The sequence below is a fragment of the Barbus barbus genome, assembly GCF_936440315.1.
Source record: "Barbus barbus genome assembly, chromosome: 16".
Taxonomy (NCBI): Eukaryota; Metazoa; Chordata; class Actinopteri; order Cypriniformes; family Cyprinidae; genus Barbus; species Barbus barbus.
This window is the reverse complement of record NC_136744.1, coordinates 14911130-14933978: the sequence shown is the minus strand read 5'-3', so window position 1 is coordinate 14933978 and position 22849 is coordinate 14911130. Positions and strand designations below refer to the sequence as shown.

Genomic DNA, 22849 nt, shown 5'->3' with positions numbered 1-22849 from the left:
ATCTCTAGGCTGGGGCAGTGCAAAAATAATTAAATGTTATCTCCTGAACTTCCATTTTCCTTTTTAGTCTCTTATTTTCCCTGACATCTCTCTGTCCCTCATGTGTTTACTTTTTTCTCTAATTTTCTTGTACCTGTCACTTTTTCATAAACACATCTCCACCTTGTTGCAAATCAACCACCTCATTGTAATTGGGTACATTTTATTTTGGCATATGGTATACATAGTATTGTTTTATCTTGCCTAAATGTTAAAATTAGTATATTAATAGCTACATTCTGAATATATTTTTGCAGAAAAATCTTAACACTGAACATGTTTTTGCATTATTATGGGTCATGTTTTGTCCTAAGTAAAATTAACCATGGTGTTATTAGGCCTATGGTAAAAGTATAGTAACCATGTTTTTTTGGCATGTTTTTTTGTCCTGCACTCCTGCTACACGAATCATCTTCCATTTCCGGATCACTAGCAGAGCTACCGTCATTTCCTGCCATCAGTGCTCCAGTCACAATAAATGTAGGGAGTAAAAGTAAAAAGTAGTCCGAAAAATAAATAGTGAAGTAAAGTACAGATACCAGAAAAATCTACAGTAGCCTAAGAAGTATTTGTACTTCATTACTTCCCATCTCTGGAATGCAACCCTTCAAAAACCCCAAGGAGTTTTACTAACTGTACTTGAAGACAAATGAATCAGATGAAAGCTCTTTACTTACACTTGTCCTCTCATCACAACATACTTTAGCTTCATGCTTTCAGGAGGATTACTAGTACCAAATCCACTTGGGAAGACGTCAAGTCTGAAGTGGACGTTTATTTAAATTAAAGGCTGAAAATGTAGATGAAGTAATTGAAGAAGTAATGATGGAGTGATGGAGATTAATTAATGATGATTTAGCAAGATTGACCCAATGATTCATGCTGCCTGTCTGTGAGCTTTCCTGCTTCAAATTATGAAAAAAACATTTAATACAATTTAAGTGTATCTTAGAAACACACTTAATTTAATTGTGGAAAGACCATTTCACCACTAATTATAAAGTATTATTGCAAGATCCAAATTGATAGAAGAACAAATTCTCTTTTTGGAGGACACTGCCATCTTCTGGTTAAAGATAATGCATAGAAGGAGAGGGATTTTAGTACTGAATTTCATGGAAGTCACTGAATATAATAATGGCATTTTATTCGTTTAATTTATCTAAAGAAAGACTGAATACAGGTAATATTGTATAGGTGAAAGATCAGATTTGTTTAAATAAGGCCATTCTGAGAATAGAACACAGTTTGGGGTTAGTAAGAGTTTTTGAAAGTCTCTTATGTAGGCCTACACCAAGTCTGCATTTATTTCATCACAAATACAGTAAAAAAAATAAATATTACAATTTAAAATGACCGTTTTCTATTTTTAAATATTTTAAAATGCTAATTATTCCTGCAATGGCAAAGTTGATTTTTTTTTTTTAAGCAGTTTTCAGGATCACGTGTTCCTTCAGAATTCTCATTATGATATGCTGATTTGGTGCTCAGGAAACTTTTCATATTATTAACAGTATTATGTTATGCTGTTTCAGATGTGTTTAATTAGAGTTGGTGCTAAACACTGCAGGTCAATGGCCCTCCAAGAACAGGTTTGTATATCCCTGGTTGAATACAACTTTGCAGAATAAAAGTATTAATTTATTTTAAAATTAGTGTACATTCATTATTTTCTCTGAAATGTGCATGCATTTACACAAACTGCAATAAGCATTAGCCGTAATACTTAGCCTAGTAGTGGTATGCCTGTCACATTCATACTTCTCTTGCAGTGCAGTAGGCTATCATTCAGAATCCCACCTCCTGAGTAGCCTGCAGCTCCACACTTATTGGCTGGCCAGTATGCTCACATGTCCCACCCCCTTTGTTTGACCGCCTTGGCTACCCTGCACCCAATGCACTCAGCTGTTCCAGCGAGAGACATCTCCTCCCAACTGTCTGCTAATGCAGCAAATGGTTGCATCTCATCTAATCAGCTTTCCCAGCCCAATAGTACCAGAAGAACACCAGCACAGGGTGTAGATTTAACAGGGGTAAGTGTGTATTATTAGTAGTGATTCAGTTACATTTTAAACCAGAAGTGCCTAAGCAAGATGACAAAGCATGAGATGTTTGAATTCATGTTGTTATCAGCTCTATATGTTTACTGCACTGAAATCTTAAGGTGTTTTGTCTGTTCAGTCCGAATGTGCATACATTTCCTTCCATGTGAGGCGGGACAGTGGTGCAGGAAATCTGAGTCATATGATAGCCAGATCCTGATCAGCAAAAAACAACAGAAACATATTGAGTTTGTGACCGAGTCTGGATGTAGGTCATCAGCTCACATGTCGACAGCAGTCGGCTTTTATTTTCTGCAATTTCAGTTAGTTACAAATAAATGACAGTAAGTATGCTATCAGTTCAGTTAGACATATGTAAGTGATATTTCAATGTTAACCTCCCTTGTACTGTCTGTATGTGTTCAGTGTATTCAGGGCTTATGGAGAAACAAGTTAATCTTCAGTCTTCACCCTGAAAGGAGTTGTGGAGCAGCAGTCATGTATTCCCCACAGAGCCTCCACCGGTGGGGCATCACCCATAGCGAAAGTATGGAGCGTTTGGCCTACAGTCAAGGTAAGCTTCTAGAACTTCATATACTAAGTTAAAAAATACAAAGTATATAAGTTATAGTTGTTTGGAACTCCAGACCCACCCAATTGACTCAGAAGCAGTGAGGTGGTTGTCAGCAGAGTGATCTTTTAAAGCACAATATTAAAGTCCTCAGTGTCAGAAATGTTAATTGACTCAGAATGTATAGTGGGGATTGAGATTGATCCCAGTGACTTGAATCTTTTTGAAAGAGTTGTTTTGTTCAGTGGCTCTTTCCACTTTTTACATCATTAAGTTGTGAACACATTTACTTTGTGTGGAAAATTTTCGCAAACAAAAATCAGTCAATTTCAATAGGAATATATGCTGTCAGGAATAGCCTATAATAGCAAAAAAAATTCCCAGCACAAATTTCACAACTGGTTCGTCGCATTGACTAACATATCTGCTTGGTTTAAAAGTGACTTCTGTGCGAGTTGTGTTTCATACATCATTACACTTTTGACAAAAGACAGTTTTGCCCATGACCGCACCTTATTCTGGTTCGTGGTGACAAGTGAGTTTTGTGCTGAAATGTTTTTTAGTTATTTTTTTATAATAACTAAATGATTTGTTAAAACAAAAACAAAGCTGGGTCCGAAATCACATATTGCCAGTAGGTACTACTTGTGACTGCAAAAAAAACAACTATGTTTTATAGGCCTACTGTATGAATGAAACTCAGTCATAGCACATCCACCAGTGCCAGTCGCATCACTGCCATTCACAAATCCTCTCCAGCTGAGGCTTCATGGGATAGAAAAGTGTCCATCAAATGTGCTCTCCAGAATTGGTGGAAGTACTATGTCTTCCGGGTACTTCACTGTATACTGTGAATGGGGACATACAGTAGTATGGAAGTATGCATCTTAGATGCAACGCGAGAGTTTAATTTATTCAAATTTGCATGCTAATAAGAGAGACCTCATTTAAGAGTTTTTGCGTCGGTGCATGATCAGATTCAGAACTATTAACTTTTTATATTCGCAATTTTTATATTTTTATAATTTATATTCACAATTTTTATAATTACCCCATGTTTTCCCCATTATCACGATAAACCATAATAATTTAATTAATATTGATGTGTTAAGGCTGTTAACCCGTGATTATTTCATAAATTTGTAAATGAAATATTTAATAGTTCAGGACAATGTTCAATACAAGCGGTAGAGGGTAGTAGGCTATTCATACTCTTCCACTGAATTACGTCGTTTTTAACGTTATGACACCACCCCTTTGCTGCAGACGGGGCGTGCAGGAGTGCTCGGGTGTAAACAAATCTACAATCTAGCCATTTGTTCGCAAAAGATAACATGATCATATGAATGGAAAACATACGTGGCCTTCGGGGCGTTGACAAGGAACATCATCACAAGGGAAAGCGCTTGAATTGCGTCGTGAAGTGTTTATCAATGCCGCTCAACACATCTCCGCCGTGCTGGTTAGGTGCAGCTGTATGATATTCCCGTTAACGATGGCGACACCTGCAGAACAGGACATTGTGTTATCGGCAGAAGCAGACAACAACAAAGAGAGAGCGCAAGTGTTCGGCATCCTCAGATTGCAGGAGGATAAATCGGCCGCCGGTGAGAAAGCGAGCGGCGCTGCCATGAAATCTGGAGACGGGAGATGGCAGGCGCCCATATTCGCGTTAGCCAGAAAAGCTTCAGAAACCTTCTCGGGTGGCATTCACGTCTTGCCCAAATTGACAGAGCCCAAAACGTCGCCTTTTTCCGAAGAATGGGGTGCTAAGGGTAGGTTATGATAACATTAAAGCTCGTTGCTGAAGTCGGGATTCAGTTGTTCAGATGCAGAGCCTACGTGTATGGCAAGCCGTTTTAACATTTATTTATTTTTTATTTTTTGCTTAAAACTAATTCTGTTTTGTTTCTAGTACTTTAAATGACTATTAAAATATATGTACAATATTGATTAATATCTATTTAGTCACTCAGTTGTCTTTATTATTTTTTATATCCCATTGCTATAGTCAGCAATGGTGTGCAAAGTAACTAGTCCATTATTACTGGTAACAAATGGCACTTTTTCCCATTGATTTCAATTTGGATCTGTGCGGTTATGTATCAGCTGTTCACTTCTGATTAGAAGGCCTGTGTAAATACAGTTGTTGCTAATAGCTATTCCATTTTTACTAGTAAGAGATACTACTTTATTGTTAGTTACCTCTTTAAATATGTTCTGATTGTTTTAACGTTTTAATTGATCTATAAAGTATACATTCAGACTAATGATAATAGAAAACAACCAAAAAAGCAATTGATTGAAATGACTGAAACCAATATCTTGTGCCTAGGAGATAAAGAATAAGTATGATTATGTAATTATTAGTTACTAGTGAAATTGAAAAATATACTAGTCGTGTACTAAATAATACTTACCGTAATAATTACTTGTAACAGTTACAGAAATGTGTATTAGTTTTAAGACATTTTTTTGAAATGGCTTGCCATACAACATTTTCTGCATGATGTCATAATGGTATGATGTCATGAAGAGTGTGCCTTGTTGGTTTGTATTCATTTGTGCATGTAATACATCTTGGTGTTTTAAGACTACAAAGCACCAGTTCATTCATACAGTCACTGTAAGAAATTTATTTTACTGATGATATAGGCCTATCAGGCAAATTAGTATGCTACTGATTTTTCATGATTGGTGTTTACCCCCCATGATCATGACAAATAACCAAACTAATGGTGAATTAATTTAATAATAACATTAAAGGGTTAGTTCACCCAAAAATGAAAATCAGTCCATGTTTTACTCACCCTCAAGGCATCCTGGGTGAGTATGACTTTCTTCTTTCAGATTAATGCAATAGGAGTAATATTCAAAATTGTCCTGGCTCTTCTAAGCTCTATTATTGTAGTCAGTGGGTATTTCTGTCACACAGTCCAAAACACATAAATAAAGTGTGCGAATAAAGTGCGGCTCCGGGGGGTGAATAAAGGCCTCCTGTAGCGAATCAATGCGTATTTGTAAGAAAAATATTTCATATACACCTAGGATGGCTTGAGGGTGAGTACAGGATAATTTTCATTTTTGGGTGAACTAACCCTTTAAGAAGAGTGAAGAAATGCAAAACGTATAAAATTATTTACCCCAGAAGTCTGATATAATAAGACTTCTTTCACATAATAATATCCAAATAAATTGGAAATGGGAACCAACCGACATAAGTGGGAAGTAGATTACCACAGTGTCAGTATTGTTCGACAAAGCATGTCTGAATATGTTTGCATAAGAATTGTTGATTAGCATGATGATGAAAACAGAGTCCAATGTATCACTGACAATTCAAAACTGAAAAGTATATCATTTGTGCAGTATTTGTTGTTGAAACAGAAAACAAAAGGTGAAATGCTGCTGTTAAGGACTGGTGAGTGACAGTACAGTCAAAACCAGTGAAAGCGCTTTAAGGGTTTGTTAAAATTTAAAGTGTGCAAAGTGTGGTCACATGTTAGTTCTAAAGAAACTGCCAGAGGTTAAAGCACTGTGATGAGTTGTGGATGTTGTTTTTCATTGTCTCTTCCTTCGACCATAATACTGATATAATTTTTGGATAAATTAGTCTGTGGGCTTTGTGTCTTCCAGCATTTCGAGATCCTATGGCAATGGAAAGAGCGAACTTACTTAATATGGCTAAGCTTAGTATCAAAGGCCTGATCGAGTCGGCTCTGAGCTTTGGACGAACTCTGGACTCTGACTATCCACCTCTGCAACAGTTCTTTGTTGTCATGGAGCACTGCCTAAAACACGGTCTCAAAGGTACAGTATGTTCAGCCATCTCCGAACAGCCAGCCACAGAGAACCATCTGTTATCACAACATCATAATAATTTAAAGTCTTTACATGCTTGCTTTTTGGTAGAATATCTGATTTAGTGTTAAACATTCTCTGTTGTCAGTATCTCTTTTATATTTCCTATAGGCCTATGTTATTCTTAGGCATCAGACAGATAGCAGCCACTGTTATACCATGTTTATCTATTATAGGAAAAGAAAATGAGGAAATGCTTTTTTATTCATTCTCAGATGACAGATCATCTGAAGTTCTTGTCCAGTGAGCCAGTGCTGCAACAACATTTGAATACTATTTTGAGTTTTTCATCAAAGCTTTTGCATACTCTATTACATTGTGACTCTAGTTAGGGCTGGGCGGTATATCGAGTTGAAGGAAGCAATACCGTTAATATCGATATACAGTAGTTTGATCCGAGCGCATCTGAAAAATTATCTAAGTAGGACACAGACTGAACTGCTGCGAAGAAAGTGCATATTACAATTTGTTCTAAACATGTGACAAGCTTTATATGAAGGGCTTTAAAGGAAACTCTTAAGATATAGTAGCCTATAGTTTATTTCAGTTTAAAGCGGCTCGCGCTCGCCCGTCAGATGCTCTGACAGAAAGGCTGCGTGTGAGGCTGACAGAGGCGCTACTCGCCTGACGGAGCTCAATGAAATAGGAGCGCAATAACTCTGACTAAAATATACATTTTGCTGAAATATTTGTAGTTGGACAATAAATGTGACATATGTAGAATTGTAAACCTACAAGTAAGTATATTTGTAAAATAGCACTAACTGTAATGTGTAATGTTTAATCAAAATAGTACTTTTACTCAACTAGTCTGTGCTTTATTATTTTCATTTTTAGTTTAGTAAATTTAACTTCTGCTTTAAAATTATTATTTTTGTTTTTAGATTGCAATGTTACAATTTTAGAATGTAATGTGATTTTTAAACCTTTTTTACACATAATATATGCCTACATGCTTACTTTCACTTTATTTGTTTAATCCAAATCCAAAATACCAAGATATATACGTATACCGCAAATCAGCCAAAAAATACAGAGATATGAATTTTTGCTCATATCGCCCAACCCTAACACTGAGTTGCTTAAAAAACACGTTTGTCTCCATCTCCCAGTGAAGAAATCGTTTCTTGGATACAACAAGTCGTTGTGGGGGCCTCTGGAGATGGTTGAGAAGCTCTGCCCAGAAGCAGGCGAAATCGCAGCCAGTGTACGAGACCTTCCCGGACTTAAGTATGTTCAGTGCACAATGTTCAGCCTTGCTGTTACATTGATTACATTGCACACACATCTGTAACATTTCAATTTTGTTTAAATCTTTCAAATACCAAGCCCACTACTGTATAAATATACAAATTCTTTCTTACAGTCATTCCTCAGTACAATAAGAAATGGGCCATTCAGAATAGGGAAGTGCAAATTTCAGTTCTAGTTTCCTGACAAAACTGAAACTTGCAACTGCAAGTAAAGACTATTTCCAGAATCAAGCATATCACTATCTGTCTGACTATCTATCCATCTATCTATCTATCAACGATTTTTAAATCAAGCTGAACATGTCTGTACGTGTTTGTTAGGACGCCTCTGGGCAGAGCCAGAGCATGGCTGAGACTGGCACTGATGCAGAAGAAATTAGCAGATTACCTACGTCTTCTCATCACCAGGAAAGATATACTAAGGTTAGTATTTTCCCATGATTCATTCTTCGTTATGGTGGGGTATTAGTAATTAGAGAAGTGATAAGCTGTGTCTGAGACAAACTAGTGTTGTGTTTCCTGCTCTTGCCATCAGAGTGCAGTGAGCAGTGCTCGCTAGAGGGTGTGCATCACATGTAGTCATCTAAAAAAGTCTTTATGCTTCTACTGACTTTAAAAGTATCAATTTCTTATATGCACTACCATTCAAAACTTTGTGGTTGCTATGACTTTTTAAATTATTTTGAAAGAAGTCGCGTATGCATGTTTAATAAACATTAAAAACAGTATTAATGTGAAGTATTATTACAATTTAAAATGTAATTCATTCCTGTGATGAAAGCTGAATTTTCAGAAGTCATTACACCAGTTTTCAGTATCACATGATCCTTCAGAAATCATTCTAATATACTGATTTGCTGTTCTAGAAACATTTCTAATTATTACCAATGTTGAAAACAGTTGATCTGCGTAATATCTTTGTGGAAATCATACAATTATTATTTTTCAGGATTCTTTGATGAATAGAAAGTTCAAAAGAACAGCATATATTTAAAATTATACATTTATAAATGTCTTATTTGATCATGTTTGATAAAAAAAAATAAAAAAATCTTATTGACCCCAAATTTTTGATCGGTTATTCTATGACTATAATAAAGAGAATAAATATTACTTAAAATATATTACCTTTGTGCATGCTGTCAAAAGGTTTTTTTAAGGCTTTAGGAACAGTAATTTCTATATAATGCAATTACAATGGAAAATCAACATACTGCAATTTCATGGCTTGATCAATATGAGGCAAAGATATTTATGCTTTTAGACCTTTTATATGTGGCTTCATTTTTATACTGAATAAATGGAGCTAGAATTTGAACAGTTATATTGAAGTGATCATACTGTAATTGCATTAAGCTGCATCCATAGAAACTGGTATTTTTCTATCTATCTAAAGTATTTATATTTTTTGTTTTGATACTCATAAACCAGTGATAATTAAATATCAGAGCATTTGTGTGTGTGCATTTGCAGTGAGTTCTATGAGAACTCGGCAGTGATGCTGGAGGAGGAGGGAGCCGTCATCGTTGGTCTCCTGGTGGGACTTAACGTCATAGATGCCAACTTATGTGTGAAGGGCGAGGACCTTGATACACAAGTATGAGCGTCGTATATTGGTCATTTTTAATAACCTGCCGCCTCGCCGTTTGAGAAATGTTATTGCCTTGTATTGGAATCCACAGGTTGGTGTAATAGACTTCTCCATGTACTTGAAGAATGACATTGATGACTACAGAAGCGAAGAAAGGTAGAAAGTATATTTGGTAGACAATAATTGATTACATAATTACCTTGATGTATTATGCTGTTCAAATAACCTCCATCATAAATATGTGTTTAATAGAAATGGACAAATTGCAGCTATTTTGGATCAGAAGAACTATGTTGAAGAATTAAATAGGCAGCTGAAGTAAGTTCATGCTCTTTCTAAAGTTTTTGTGATGTATTTAAGATGAGTGATTGTGGCTTATAAAAATAGATTAATCTACCAAAGCACTTTAAAATTTAGCTATGAGTGCTTATGAATTTGATCTCAAACTATGTCTTGGTCAAAGTTCTACAGTTCAAGGCTTACAGGGACGCGTGGAGTCATTAGAAAAATCCAACTCCAAACTCATCGAAGAGGTACTGTTTGATTTCAGAAGAACATGTCTCATCTGTGAAATAGAATTATTGTATACCAACTTGTTGCTGTTACCCTTTTTGTTACAGTTGGCAATAGCAAAAAACAACATAATTAAATTACAAGAAGAGAACCACCAACTCAGAACAGAAAATTCAGTCATTCTTATGAAAGCACAGCAGCGTCTTGAGGTATTGTGTTTTTAATGTGTTCGTATACAACATACATCAGGCAGATAGTTCATGCGCACAAACTTTTTATATATTTCTTATAAACATTATATTATGTGTTCCTGAAGAACCTTCTGTTTTGTGAACTTTGAGTTTTTGTGATCCATTTATGTTTAAATCAATAAAAATATTATAAAATGTGTGAAATTTTATCTGCAAGATGCACAGTATTCAATATATACTATAATTGCTGTATTTACTGTACTCTATTCAGATTGCAGAAGGAGATTTGAACTGTGAGCTTGACACGTACAAGCAGTCAAGGCAGGGCCTGGATGAAATGTACAACGAGGCAAGGCGCCAACTGAAAGAGGAATGTCAACTCAGACAGGTCTGTGTTTCTATATAAAAAAAGGAACCTATTATTCAGATTGTGTAGTGGCACACTGGCACTTAGAAGAGGTCAAACCGGTTTTTGAATGTATCTGTGCTCAAGGATGTGGAGAACGAGCTGGTTGTGCAGGTAAGCATGAAGCAGGAGATGGAAATGGCAATGAAACTGTTAGAAAAGGACATCCATGAAAAGCAAGACACTCTGATTGGACTTCGGCACCAATTGGATGAAGTTAAAGCCATCAATGTGGAGATGTACCAAAAAATGCAGGTAAAACATCTTTTTTTATTAAGTGTTCTTCACAACTTGTGGTTAAAATACTTTGTAATCAAGCGATTTAATCATCAACAGTCTTCAGATGACAGCACGAGACAAAAACATGACATGATCACACGGTTGGAGGAGAAGACCAATCAGATAACGGCAACTATGAAACAACTAGAACAAAGGTGAGAAGCAGTTTCTAATTTAATTCGATTCATGTCGATCATAACGTTTAGTCATCATATTCCTGAAGTGCATTCAAAACATTTTCAGTCACTTTTGAGTGAAATTAGAATATTTAGTTTAGCCTGATTCTATTTATATGATGTATATAAAAACTTTTCAAAACATTTGTGGCCAGTTCAAAGTTTTAAGTAAGGCTTTGTTTCGTTTCAGTTCAGATTAATTCAGAGTTCTGTTTGCAGAAAGGGCACATTAAAATGATCAAAAGTGACAGCAAAGACATTTCTAATGTTACAAAAGATTTCTATTTCAAATAAATCCTGTTCTTTTGAACTTTCTACTTTTACTGTATTTTTGAACATATAGGCCTAAATGCAGCCTTGTCAAGCCTAAGAGACTTCTTTCAAAAAAACATTAAGAAACCTTACCGTTAGTGTACCTGTTTAAATGCATTTCAGGAAATGATATCTGCTTTTCCAGGCTAAATCAAATTAGTGTGCATTGATGGCGTCCGAACCATCAGTGCTTTTGTTTCATCAGTAGAAACGGTGTTGGATACCTGATAGCATGCAAAGGACTTTGCATGCATGTATTCTGAAGCGCATTGAATGGCTTTGAATCTAACCGCTCATCCTTTAGCATTTGTGTTATTTTCTTGTGGTGACGTGGTGCTGTCATGTCCATTTCTCTGTCCACACGAATCATCCTTCCCTTTCTTCTCTGTTGATTTACCGCCATCGTATTTCTGATGTTTTATGACTGCACTGCTTAACAATTTCTTAAAGCTTTGGGATGAATTTGAAATTCACTGATATTTACATCCTCTTTCCCTTTTTGTTCCCCTTTTCATTTATTTTTTTCTCATCTTCTCCCTTCCTATAATTCCATTGTTTTCTCTATCAACAAATAGCGACAAAAACCTACTCAGCCAGACAAGAACTCTTGCTATGTCATTTGTAAAATGCGCTAGCACAGATACTGAACACCAATACAAACTTGTGAAAGATATTTCCTTCTGATATTAAGATAAATTTGCTCTTTGTTACTTTGTAACGCTAGTTGTGTGGCGATACGCAGTGTTCTTAAAAGTGATGAGTTGATCATTCTTCGCTGGCACCTTTTTAAGTTTTATTTGATGATGGTTACTGTTTTTGCCACATACTATTTAGTGAGCAAATCTTTCTTGTGGTTCTATAGCATAAATATTTACCTGTAACATTTAACAGTCAAAAAAAACACAAATATGACATGTCTTTTATCACCGTCTTCAATAAATTTGATGTTTTCAACTACTCGTGACTTTATTATTTGCCAAAAAAACTTTAGAAAATCAAAGTAGCCTCGACCCTTATGAAATTGCCAACTCATTTCAACTTTCTGGCTTTTCCCGCAGCGCAACATTTCTGTCGTCTGGCTCTGTATATGTCCCAGTTCTATTGTGGCTGTTGAATTATGGCCATCTTTTTATTTTGTTCCCATATGTTCAATACATTCCCGCCCATTCCATTACATTCAGAGCCGTAGTTTTACCCAGTTGGTTTGAATTACACCAGATTGCAGGATGCCGAGAGGGAACGTGCCAATGCCGAAGACGGGGTGCGCAAATTCAAGCAGGATTTCACAAACAAAGCAGATAGTCTCCAAAAGCAGATTACCCAGAGAGAGAAGCAAATGTAAGTTTTGCAAAAGCTAGAGAATAGAATTGGAATTTTAGAATTTGTATCGCAAGTCTCATTAATGCTGGAGTGGAAAATAAGAAGTGGGTTTTAATTGACACTTTTTGTTTAGGATGCAGCTGGAAACAGATTTGAAAATAGAAAGGGACTGGCGGCAGACGTTACAGAATGAATTAGAAAGAGAACGAGAGACCATCGCCCAACTCACTGCTGAAGCACAGCAAATCAACGGACTCAAAAAAGTAAGATGCATTAATAATATCCATTAGAATGCACAATAAATCTGTATGAGGACTAAGGTGCTTGTGTCATTTAATGTGCTTCTTCATGGATATTTTTGTTGTGCTGAATGCCAAACATTCTCTATTGGGCTCTGATGTGTCTTCGTGTCCTTTCAGGAGTTTCACAGGTTGCAGGATGAGAATACGCAGCTGAAGGGAATTTGTGAGGAGCAGGAACAGGCGCTGGAGGAGCTGGGCTGCAAACTCAGCGAGTATGTATGATTTAAACATCAGTGTCATTTGGGAGCCTTCAAATCATGTTATTTATTTACTCGTACACATTTTTCTTATTCAGGTCAAAGTTGAAAATCGAAGATATAAAAGAAGCCAACAAGGCACTTCAGGTTTGAAACATTCTTTGAGATAAACAAGAAAGTACCTGGAACCTGTTTATAGACATGTGGCTCATAGATCAAAGTACTATTAGAAACCACCACAGTGTTTTTTTTTTTTGTACTGTCAAAATTGTATCAACCTTGTATAATTTAACATGTTCATATTAAACAGGGTGGACAGGTCTGGCTGAAGGACAAAGATGCTACGCATTGCAAACTTTGTGAGATGGAATTTTCAATCTCCAGAAGAAAGGTCAGAACCAAAATGCTATTCTGTAATACCTAATGGTGTCTTTTATCACAGCTTGCTGTCCATTCTCACACATCCACACTAATTCAACTGCTCTAAATAAAGAAATTTACTGGCACAAAGTACAAACTGGATTTATGTACTTGAAAACATTTCCAAATAAGGATTAGATGACGCCTGAATAAAAGACTGAGTTGGCAAATGATGCTCTGTACTCTTGAAGTCGGCATGAAAAAGAAAATTCTGCCTATTATCCATCCTACTGTGAAGGATTCATCCAAACATGTTAATGTTTGGGACCTCTTAATATTTAATCTAAATGTCATAACTTGATCCTCCAGTGAAATGACAGACTTCTTTCTGGTGACGTATGCTAGACATCTCCAAACATTTAAGCTGTGTTCCAATTCAAAGGCTACATTCTATGACGGCTGCATTCCAAGACAGAATGTGTCACAGTGGTGCGACAGATTTTGTCCCATTTCGAAGTATCCTTCAAATGCGGCCTCAAATTGAGTCCTTTGTTTCCCGATCTACGAAGGATACAACGTGGCAAGGCTTAGACATTGTGCCCCGGAGATGACAGGACTTTCTTTTTTTATTTGAGAGAGAGAAAATGGCTGAATACACTTTTAAAGGAATAGTTCGCCCTAAAAAAAAAAAATTCCCCAAGATTTACTCAAACTGAAGTCATCCTAGGTGTATATGACTTTTTTCTTTCAGACAAAAACAATCGGAGTTATATAAAAAAAAATGTTCGGGCTCTTCCAAGCTTTATTATGGCAGTGAATGGGGTTTGAGATTTTTAAAGCCCAAAAAGTGTATAAATCCATCATAAAAAGTGCTCCACACAGCTCCAGTGGGTTAATAAGGCCTTCTGAAGCAAAGCTGTGTGTTTGTGTTAGAAATACATCTATATTTAAAACTTTATAGGCCTTTATAACACTTCCACGTTTGAAAAGCGGAAGATTTAAATGGTAGCATAAAAGAACTTCCGCTGCAGCCTCTTATCAATGGTTGTGCCCATAGCACGGCATTGTTGTGGATTATTTATGTAGAATTCAGCACACATACGTCTTCTAAAGACACCAATCTCAGTTTACAACAATTAATTGAGTATTATGAAACGAAGGAATATGTTGTCACGATATCCCAATGCTTATTTCGTGACTCAAACAGGAGCGCACGAGCCATACTGTATGTGTATAGGCACACGTTTATTGCGTCAATGTTCAATTAAACTAAATTAGTTTAATTTTCTTCACAAAAATGGCATCTGTGCATTGACAAAGCAGGTGGAAATTCCTTTACACTACTAATCGGAGCCGGATGTGACAACACGCGGACTGTGATAAAGGCCTATAAACCATACTCTCTAGTTTCTGCAAACTGTCGTACACACGCAGAGAGTGGCGTTCTAGCAGATGATGTAGGCGTAGAGTGAGATTCCGTGAGAATATGCTAGTCTCACGAGAATCAAGTTTTGTTTACAGCAAAGGAAAACCAGTCTCCTCTTGGCTTATATCGAAATCCTCTAACATTTTTCTTTCCAAATCCTTGTTTCGTACATTGCTGGAATGCCACTCTCTTGTGTATGACAGTTAGTGGAAGCCAGAGATTATGGTTTCTAAAGTTTTAAATATGGATTTTTTTCCTACACAAATGCATCACTTCACGTCAGAAGGCCTTTATTAACCCCCCAGTAGTCATGTGGAGTAGTTTTTATGATGGATGCACTTTTTTGGGGCTTAAAAATCTCGACCCCCCCCCCCCCCCCCCCCATTACAAGCTTAGAAGAGTCAGGACATTTTTAATATAACTCAGAATTTATTCTGAAAGAAGAAAGTCATATAGGATGTGTGAGGGTGAGTAAATCATGGGGTAATTTTCCTTTTTGGGTGAACTGTCCATTTTAGTGTTAATATTTGGTAATAACTTACTCTAATATCTAATGAAACAAACAACAACAAAAAATACCAGGATGTTATTTTATAGTTTATTCTTTTTATTAAGTATATAATGGACCAGGTTGAAAATATTTAGACCGGTTGGGAACCCTGGTTTGTTTTCAAGTCCTGTACAAATGCTACTGCTGCTCGTCAAATGGGGCCACCACAGTTTCTAGGCGACAACAACAAGCTTCAGTTTTTCATTTAACAACGTTCCGTTTGACATTTGTGGACTTCTTAGGATGCAGCCCCTTGAATTGGGACACAGATTTAGCCCAGCCCCTTTTCATACAATTAGCTGACATTCAGATCTGCCTCCATCCAATCAACAACTGACGCATAGAATCAAGTCCTGCCACTTTTTTTTTTTTTTGTTCGATAATTTATTCATTTTGATAATCCATTTGACTTAGATGTGTCACAATACAATAAAAAAACTGTTACTACTGTTTTATCATTAAAGGGGACCTTGCTCTGAAAACTTCTGATGTATATGTTTAACTCCCATGAAAAACAACTAAAAGGAAACTCCCCAGAGCAGCTGTTTGGATGAATCCCAGAATATCAGTAATGAAGATTTCACTGAGTCATTTAGAGTCCGATCCAAACCAAAAAAAACAACAGGCCCTTTAATTGAAAGCTCTCTTGATTGTATTTGTTTGAACAGCACCACTGCAGGAACTGTGGGGAGATCTTCTGCAATGCCTGTTCGGATAATGAGCTGCCGCTCCCCGCTTCACCCAAACCCGTGAGAGTCTGCGACACCTGCCACGCTCTGCTCCTCCAGCGCTGCTCCTCCAATGCCACGTAAGATAGAAATGACAGCACATCGTCACAAGGGACAAAATCAGCTTTAACTCACAGACCCTCGCTGCCCACTTTGTCAAAGTGACCAAAATGGATGCACTCGTTTCTCTGTGTTTGAAGTTTACATTTCACATAGGCCTGTTGCCTCAGAGAAGACTTGATGGCACTTGTGCAGATGGCCAATGCAGTGTTTGTCACAGAGCGTGCAATGAAAGAAAATGAGTTTACAAATGGATCAGTGACTCTGAGTGCCTCCATCTGGGCTGCAAGTAGACTGATTTAGATTATTTATACTAGTACAACACTCCCATGCATTGTAAGTATACTTTTGATATATAAGGGTGAACAGGTTTCATTCCTCAAGAGTCAAAATGAGTAAATGCAGTTACTTAAAGGGATATAATTTCTTGAGCAATTATATTTCAGATCAGTTGAAATGCATAACCTTACATTCATGTGTGCCTGTATAACAAGCCAAACTGACAAAATAGGGATTTGAAATGTTTCCCTGAATCTAGATGGGCAATAAATGTATGGGTATATGTAAGTAAAAATATTGTCAGTGCTGCTCGAGAATGACTGAGGTGGATTCACATCAAATAGCACAGAAATATTGTTCTAAATATGGTGTTTAGGTTTCTTGTCTGCAAACGGTATTATTTCATAGTTGCAGATTTACTTTGGTACAGAACTGGAACACTACTCACTTTGAGTATTTGTGCTAAAGTTTGTTGGGATAATTACTCGAAATACAACTGTTGACTTAAGTTTATGTATGAAACTATACATACGCCTTAAACCACTAAAGTTGATTATAATTCCAAGTCTTGTGTGATGGATCTTAGCATTTAGGTGCTGCAATACACACACTAATAATCAAAGGTTTGGGGTCAGTAAGATTTCTATTTTTTTGGGTTTGTCTGTTCTGAACACGAACTCTGCTGAAAGTAATTAAGTAAACCTAAGTTCCCTCAGTCCAATAATTGTTCATCTTGAAATATTACTAAGTTAATTACTAAGATTTTACAGCTGAAAGACGTGTACCACAACCTGAAGATGGATGTTTAAAATTTTATAGAATTACTGAAGTCTGAATTACTTAAGACTTGAGTAATGGCTGCTGAAAATTCAGCTTTAAATTTTTTTTTTTTTAACTTACATTATTTAAATGATTTCATGTTTTATAGTATTTTTGATTAAATGCCACCAAAACATTTTTTAAATCCTGCTGACCCTGAAGTTTTAAACGGTAATGTACAAAACTCAAGGCTACACAAATCTTCCTGTGTATTAAAACATAATATATAAATGGACTAATGCCATATGTTTCATCTAGCTTTGACCAAAAGCAAGACAACACACTTTATTCTTTACATTACAGTTGTCTTCAATGAAAATTCTTAGGACAAAAATAAAATATCAATAAAAGGTTTTATTCTACGGATGTGTAAATTTCACAGGTTTCAATTAGAAATTTTACTGAGCAGCAAAAACAGGTAAACATCCAAAATGATGTTATTGCTTTGGGAAAGAAAATAAAAGTGCAATCTCACACACACAAGTTGGGCTTCAAGCTCAATACTCAATTCTGAGTCAAAATACATACAAAGCGCATATGTTTAGTTAGAATTTAACACAGAATGTCATATAAAATTCATTAAGCAAAATGTACAGTAGCCGGTCAATCTATATGCAACAGCTCATATATATATATATATATATATATATATATATATATATATATATAATTAGGTATATAGATGGATTTCATTTTCTTCAAGCCTGGAAAATAGTTTGGGCATATTTCATAGGAACATGTGAAAACATATTCATATAAAAAGACCTTCCAAGCTGGAAGTTCCAACTTTGGGTTGAAAAGTGCATGATTTGTAAGCATCCTCAATACATCCCCCTTAGTCGAGAGCCCATACCACCAGAGTTGCTATAGAAACCTCCTCCGCGACCTGCAGTGTTTTTATGCCCCCAAAACAAAAGACTTAGATTTGAATGTTGTCTTCACACCTTCTCATCCATAAACTTCAACAAAACCATTACATAATAACAATCTCCACGCAGTCATACTAACCCATTTCAGATGGCCCACTTGAAGTTGAATTCAGGAAAAGCTCAATGTAACGATGCTCTGCAGAGAGGAAAATGGTGCGAGGATAAATGTGATACTGACAACAGTTATGACAACGGTACAGTTTGAATAAGACAGAGGTTTGGAGACAACTTACGCATATGATTCTTGTCTTTTGACATGGCCGATACAGCATCTTCGTGAGAGCCAAACTCAACGTCTGCCTCTCCCGTAGACTTTCCATTAGGTCCTACATCAATATGTACCCTCACAGGAATTAAAGGGGCAAAGAACTGAAAAAGAAATAAAACACTCACACAAGGGCAATAATACTTTACTGTAAAACAAAATATTGTATGAATATATGCACAAGAAATGGCAAAACTGTGGCGTTTCTTACATGTGCGATATCCGCCTCTGTACCGCGGAACGGTAGGCCTCTCATGTGCACAAAATGGCCGCTGTGAAAGCCAGAGTTTGAGTCACTGCTGTAGCCTTGACCCCCCATTCGTCCTCTTCCTCTATCATCACGCACACGCTCTTCAAACATGCCGTTACCAAAGCAGTAGTTGTTAAAGCCATTGTGGTTGTCAAACCCACCATATCCTTATGAAGGAGAGACAAATCAATCTTGTTTTTTCATTACTTCCTTTCAGTGAAAGAACTGTTCAAATGTTTACGATTAGTAAGATTTTTTTTTAATAAACTCACCAAAGCAGCATTTATTTTATCAAAAATGCAATATTGTGAAATTTTAATACTATTGAAAGCTGAATTTTCCGCAGCCATTACTTCAGTCTTCAGTGTCACATGACCCTTCAGAAATCATTCTAATATGCTGATTTGTTGCTCAAAAAATATTTTGTATTATAATACATAAATGCTGATTTTTCATCAAATAATCATTAAAATGTATTACCCGTAAAAAAATAAAATAATAAAAAATAGAAATCTCTTGTAAAATTATAAATGTCTTTTACTGTCACTTTTGATCAATTTAATGCACCTTCACAGTTAAAAAGTACTCATTTCCATTTAAAAAAAAATTCTGTCTGTGCTCAAACTTTTGACCGGTAGGGCACATTGCCATTCAAACCCACAATTGTTAATTAACTATCCATCTTATTGACTAAAACCCAGTGAGTGTTAGTAAAGTTACAAAGCACTATTAAAGTAGCATACCGCTGCTGTAACTGCCTCCGCTGCGCATCTGGTCCAGGACAGCACCTCCCCTTCCAGGCCCGGGCCCAAAGAAGTCCCCGCGTCCCATCATGGGTCTGTCATATGGACTAGGCCTCTGTCCCATCATCCTCCGGGGTACTTCGTAGTATGCACGCATTTCATTTCGGCTGCTTTTGAATATCTCTATGTACCTGAGTTTATTTGGAAATGCAACATGTTAATAAACGTACAGGCTGCTGAATGTTTAACAGCAATGAGGAACATTTCAGGGAAGACAGTATTTGGGGCCCACTGACTAAATTCATTATGGCATCACAATAACTGACAGTTTATTGACCAGAGGGAGAAGTAATAAGAGTCTGAAATTCTGCCCAGTCACAAAATTTAGCTGTATCTAAAGGCCAATTTCAGACAGAAACAAAATCTTAAAGTATTGTAAAGTGCCTGTTAATTAAAAGGCTCCTTTGCTTCTGCAGTATGTTGCCCAACGATATTATGAAATCATATTTCTGCCTATTTTTTGTCCCCTCATGACATAGTGTAATGTAAAATTAAACATTTCAAATGTAATAACATGATCATACAATCTTTTTCCAGAGCAGAAAGATGCATGACCCCCCACCCCACATTTAGAGATAGCATTAGCACCCAGCCCAGTCTTGCCGGCCCCACCTGTGCCCTATTCTTTCCTTGTGTTTCCCCAGAGCCTTTTCTGCTATCTCCTTTGAGGCAAACTGCACGAAGGCTTCCCCTGTGCTCCTCCCCTGGTTGTCCATCGGCAATGTTATCCCATTTGGCACGATTTTCAACCCTTTAACCCAAGGACAAATAACCCCACATGGGGAGACATGTTAAAGAGCCGCAACATTCTCATCTGCAGAAAATACCCCCCCCAAGTGAGACCCTAAATCATTCCCAATGTCAGACAAAAACCCTAGAGCAAACAACAAAAGATAAATCCATAAAATAAAATCTATCAAGAAATCATAGCACAGCTACCGCTGTGATGCTGGCGACATATAATGTTAAATATAACCAAAACATATTTAATAATCTGTTGAGTATATAAAAAGAAAAACCTTCAAAATATGATCTGACTAACTAAATAAACACATAAAAAGGAAGAATTGACAAACCAAAAAACACAATTTTCAGTAGTTTTAAAAAGATGTCCTAGCAATATCTGCAAATCTAGGAGGTGTTGAAGTGAAACAACAGATGTACCAGAAAAGAACTGTAAAATTTCTTCTTTACTGCAGCCGAACGGCAGTCCTCTTAGACGCAACATGCAACCGCTGCTGCTGTCATAGTCTGTTGGCCCGGAGCGTTTCAGCACCCAATCCATCTCACTACGGTTTGACTTGAACACTGTGGAAGGGTCAAGACACAGACAATCAATTATTATACATTTTAACAAACAAATGCACTAACATACCAACTGCTTTAAATTGAGCAATTTCAGTCAGCATGAAACAGTTGTCTTTTCTTTCCTATAGTGATGCACATCTGAGTAAAGTGGCTTCTCGAAAAAGAAAAAGAAAAGTAGGGCAGGACTTGATTTTGTACAACTGGAATTGACTTGATCACTGTCGTTTGCTAATTGCGGCAATCTTATGTGAAATTTTGTTGTGAGAAGGAGGGTTTGTTAATGTTTTTGATTACGAGGGCACATGAAAAAAATGTGCACAAATAAAACATTTATAATAAACAATGCAATATTCCATTGAAAAAAATAATTGTCCAATCATTCATGGAAAAGGGATAGTTCACCCAGTATAGGAAGTCAACTGCTTCGTAACCAACATTTTTCAAAATATCATCTTTTGTGTTCAACAGAAGACAAAAACTCATACTGATTTTAGAACAAGTGGAAGGTTAGTAAATGATGACAATTTAAATTTCTGGGTGAACTATTCCTTTAAATACCATTGAAAGAATTTTCTGCATTGTGTTCAGGAATGTACCTTCGATGTAACGATGACCCATGTATTTACGATCTTTTCCCAAAGCCTTTTTAAAGTCCTCTGGTGTCTTCAGCTCCACAAACGCCTCTCCATTCGGCCTTCCCTCTTTGGAGAAGGTAAAACACACCCCGTTCACTTTCCCTACAATGTCACAATCTGTAAGTGAAAAAATGAAAATCATAACTGCAGCTGTTTTTCTGTAAACTCACATAGAGCGCTACAAAAGATGCTTTTAGTTTGAGAGTATGCATACCAGAGAAAAAGAAGGCCACTTCCTCTTGTGTGCATGACCAAGGCAAACCACGGATCCGTACCACATATCCTTCATCATTATGAGACATGTTTACCTTGACAGGACTGTATCTGAAAAACAAATTAATAAAACACATATTCTGTGCCTCCAAACCTAGCGAGCTGCCTATCTAAACTCGATCAAAATAGTTAGTATTAGGTTTTTTCTGTCTTGACAACCTTGGTAGTGTATCAAAACCAGATATTGCCTACCTAGACAGCACTGTATTAATTAGTCAATACTCTTAACTCGATCAAAATAGTTTGTAGTTAGTGTTTTCTCTGTGACGTGACAACGTTTGCAGTGCATCAAACCAAGGAAGTTGCCAACTTAGAAAGGATATCTGGGCATTTTGTTAGAATTTGGAACGTAGCCTTCGCATGACGCCCAAAAATGCTGTCTAAGGCAAGTCGATATATTTTGAGACACAGCCATGTTGTCAAGAGACAAAAAGGCAAACAATAATGACATTTCACACAAACGCAACATGTTTCGGTGTAATTAGGAATGGCTTAATGTTACATCAGTTTTCACCTTATATTAAACGTCAATTTAAGTTAGCTAGCTAGACAACCACTACTTGGTAGGTCAAAACACACGGGAGGGTGTTAAACTTGAGACCAAGCTAATATGATACATGTTATATATAGCATTCGGAAAACAGTTCGGTTATGTGTCAAACAAACCGCAACCGAAACTGATGAACTTTAAACACAACGACTGTAACATTAGCGAGATATTCTTCTGACAGGAATCAACGACCGACAAGTTTACAGTTTCTGGAATAAAAACCAGCACTTCCGCGATCCAAAGTACACAAAATATATTCACCACTGCGTGTAAATTATCAATTTATACATTAAAGTTAAATATGAAGAATTATGTATATGAATAGCTTCTCACCGTCAAGCGCCGTCCTCTCAGGTAACCCTGAACGATAGTCTAGTAGTCCAGAGAGTCGAACTCTCGCGAGAACGCGGCCTGTCAGAGGACACTGACCTCGCTGCAGGCGCACCGAACGGCCTGTGGTGTGAGCCGAGGATCCAAGCGCATGTGGCGCATGCATCACGGAAGAGTCATCGAACGTAGTCACTAGGTTTATACTAATCCTGTATAATACTGCAATGTGAC

The 22849-nt window shown here is 36.8% G+C and overlaps 2 protein-coding genes across 11 annotated transcripts; one reads left to right on the top strand and one right to left on the bottom strand.

The window, feature by feature from the left end:
• The first annotated feature begins 1933 nt into the window (after positions 1 to 1933).
• On the top strand, positions 1934 to 17604 carry LOC306882281 (RUN and FYVE domain-containing protein 2-like). 3 transcript variants are annotated; one of them, XM_079436806.1, is made up of 20 exons: positions 1934 to 2072; positions 2221 to 2425; positions 2508 to 2655; positions 6289 to 6462; positions 7626 to 7743; positions 8088 to 8189; positions 9240 to 9363; positions 9449 to 9513; positions 9610 to 9675; positions 9821 to 9890; positions 9978 to 10079; positions 10333 to 10449; positions 10555 to 10722; positions 10804 to 10901; positions 12453 to 12572; positions 12688 to 12817; positions 12974 to 13068; positions 13152 to 13200; positions 13364 to 13444; positions 16058 to 17604. In XM_079436806.1, exons 2-20 carry the CDS (start codon positions 2420 to 2422, stop codon positions 16199 to 16201), a joined length of 1977 nt encoding a protein of 658 aa, XP_079292932.1. In that variant the 5' UTR covers positions 1934 to 2072; positions 2221 to 2419; the 3' UTR covers positions 16202 to 17604. The 3 variants fall into 3 exon arrangements, with proteins under 3 accessions (XP_079292932.1, XP_079292933.1, XP_079292931.1); XM_079436805.1 differs by lacking the exons at positions 1934 to 2072; positions 2221 to 2425; positions 2508 to 2655 and adding an exon at positions 3912 to 4427; XM_079436807.1 differs by lacking the exons at positions 1934 to 2072; positions 2221 to 2425; positions 2508 to 2655; ... (4 more) ...; positions 13364 to 13444; positions 16058 to 17604 and adding exons at positions 3884 to 4427; positions 11810 to 12191.
• On the bottom strand, positions 2328 to 22665 carry LOC306882282 (heterogeneous nuclear ribonucleoprotein H-like). Of its 8 annotated transcripts, none has more exons than XM_079436811.1 (10): positions 22622 to 22664; positions 21680 to 21789; positions 21427 to 21582; positions 20687 to 20830; positions 20135 to 20273; positions 19463 to 19653; positions 18681 to 18886; positions 18438 to 18573; positions 18284 to 18340; positions 17612 to 18161 (listed from the first exon to the last, which is right to left on the bottom strand). In XM_079436811.1, exons 2-10 carry the CDS (start codon positions 21765 to 21767, stop codon positions 18097 to 18099), a joined length of 1182 nt encoding a protein of 393 aa, XP_079292937.1. In that variant the 5' UTR covers positions 21768 to 21789; positions 22622 to 22664; the 3' UTR covers positions 17612 to 18096. The 8 variants fall into 8 exon arrangements, with proteins under 8 accessions (XP_079292935.1, XP_079292937.1, XP_079292938.1 ...); XM_079436812.1 differs by having other exon boundaries at positions 21680 to 21783; positions 22622 to 22657; XM_079436814.1 differs by having other exon boundaries at positions 21427 to 21531; positions 21680 to 21783; positions 22622 to 22654.
• Positions 22666 to 22849: the final 184 nt, after the last annotated feature.

Excerpts from the sequence above, each read along its gene's own strand:
- LOC306882281 (XM_079436805.1), top strand. The coding sequence starts at position 4,130 with ATGATATTCCCGTTAACGATGGCGACACCTGCAGAACAGGACATTGTG. Across the intron at positions 9,364-9,448 it reads GCGAGGACCTTGATACACAA|GTTGGTGTAATAGACTTCTC; the intron begins GTATGAGCGTCG and ends TGGAATCCACAG. Across the intron at positions 10,450-10,554 it reads AGGAATGTCAACTCAGACAG|GATGTGGAGAACGAGCTGGT; the intron begins GTCTGTGTTTCT and ends TCTGTGCTCAAG.
- LOC306882282 (XM_079436809.1), bottom strand. The coding sequence starts at position 21,815 with ATGTGTTTTATTAATTTGTTTTTCAGATACAGTCCTGTCAAGGTAAAC. Across the intron at positions 21,583-21,679 it reads AGTGGCCTTCTTTTTCTCTG|ATTGTGACATTGTAGGGAAA; the intron begins GTATGCATACTC and ends TTTCACTTACAG. Across the intron at positions 4,158-18,283 it reads AAGTGGGCCATCTGAAATGG|GTGTCGCCATCGTTAACGGG; the intron begins GTTAGTATGACT and ends CCTGTTCTGCAG.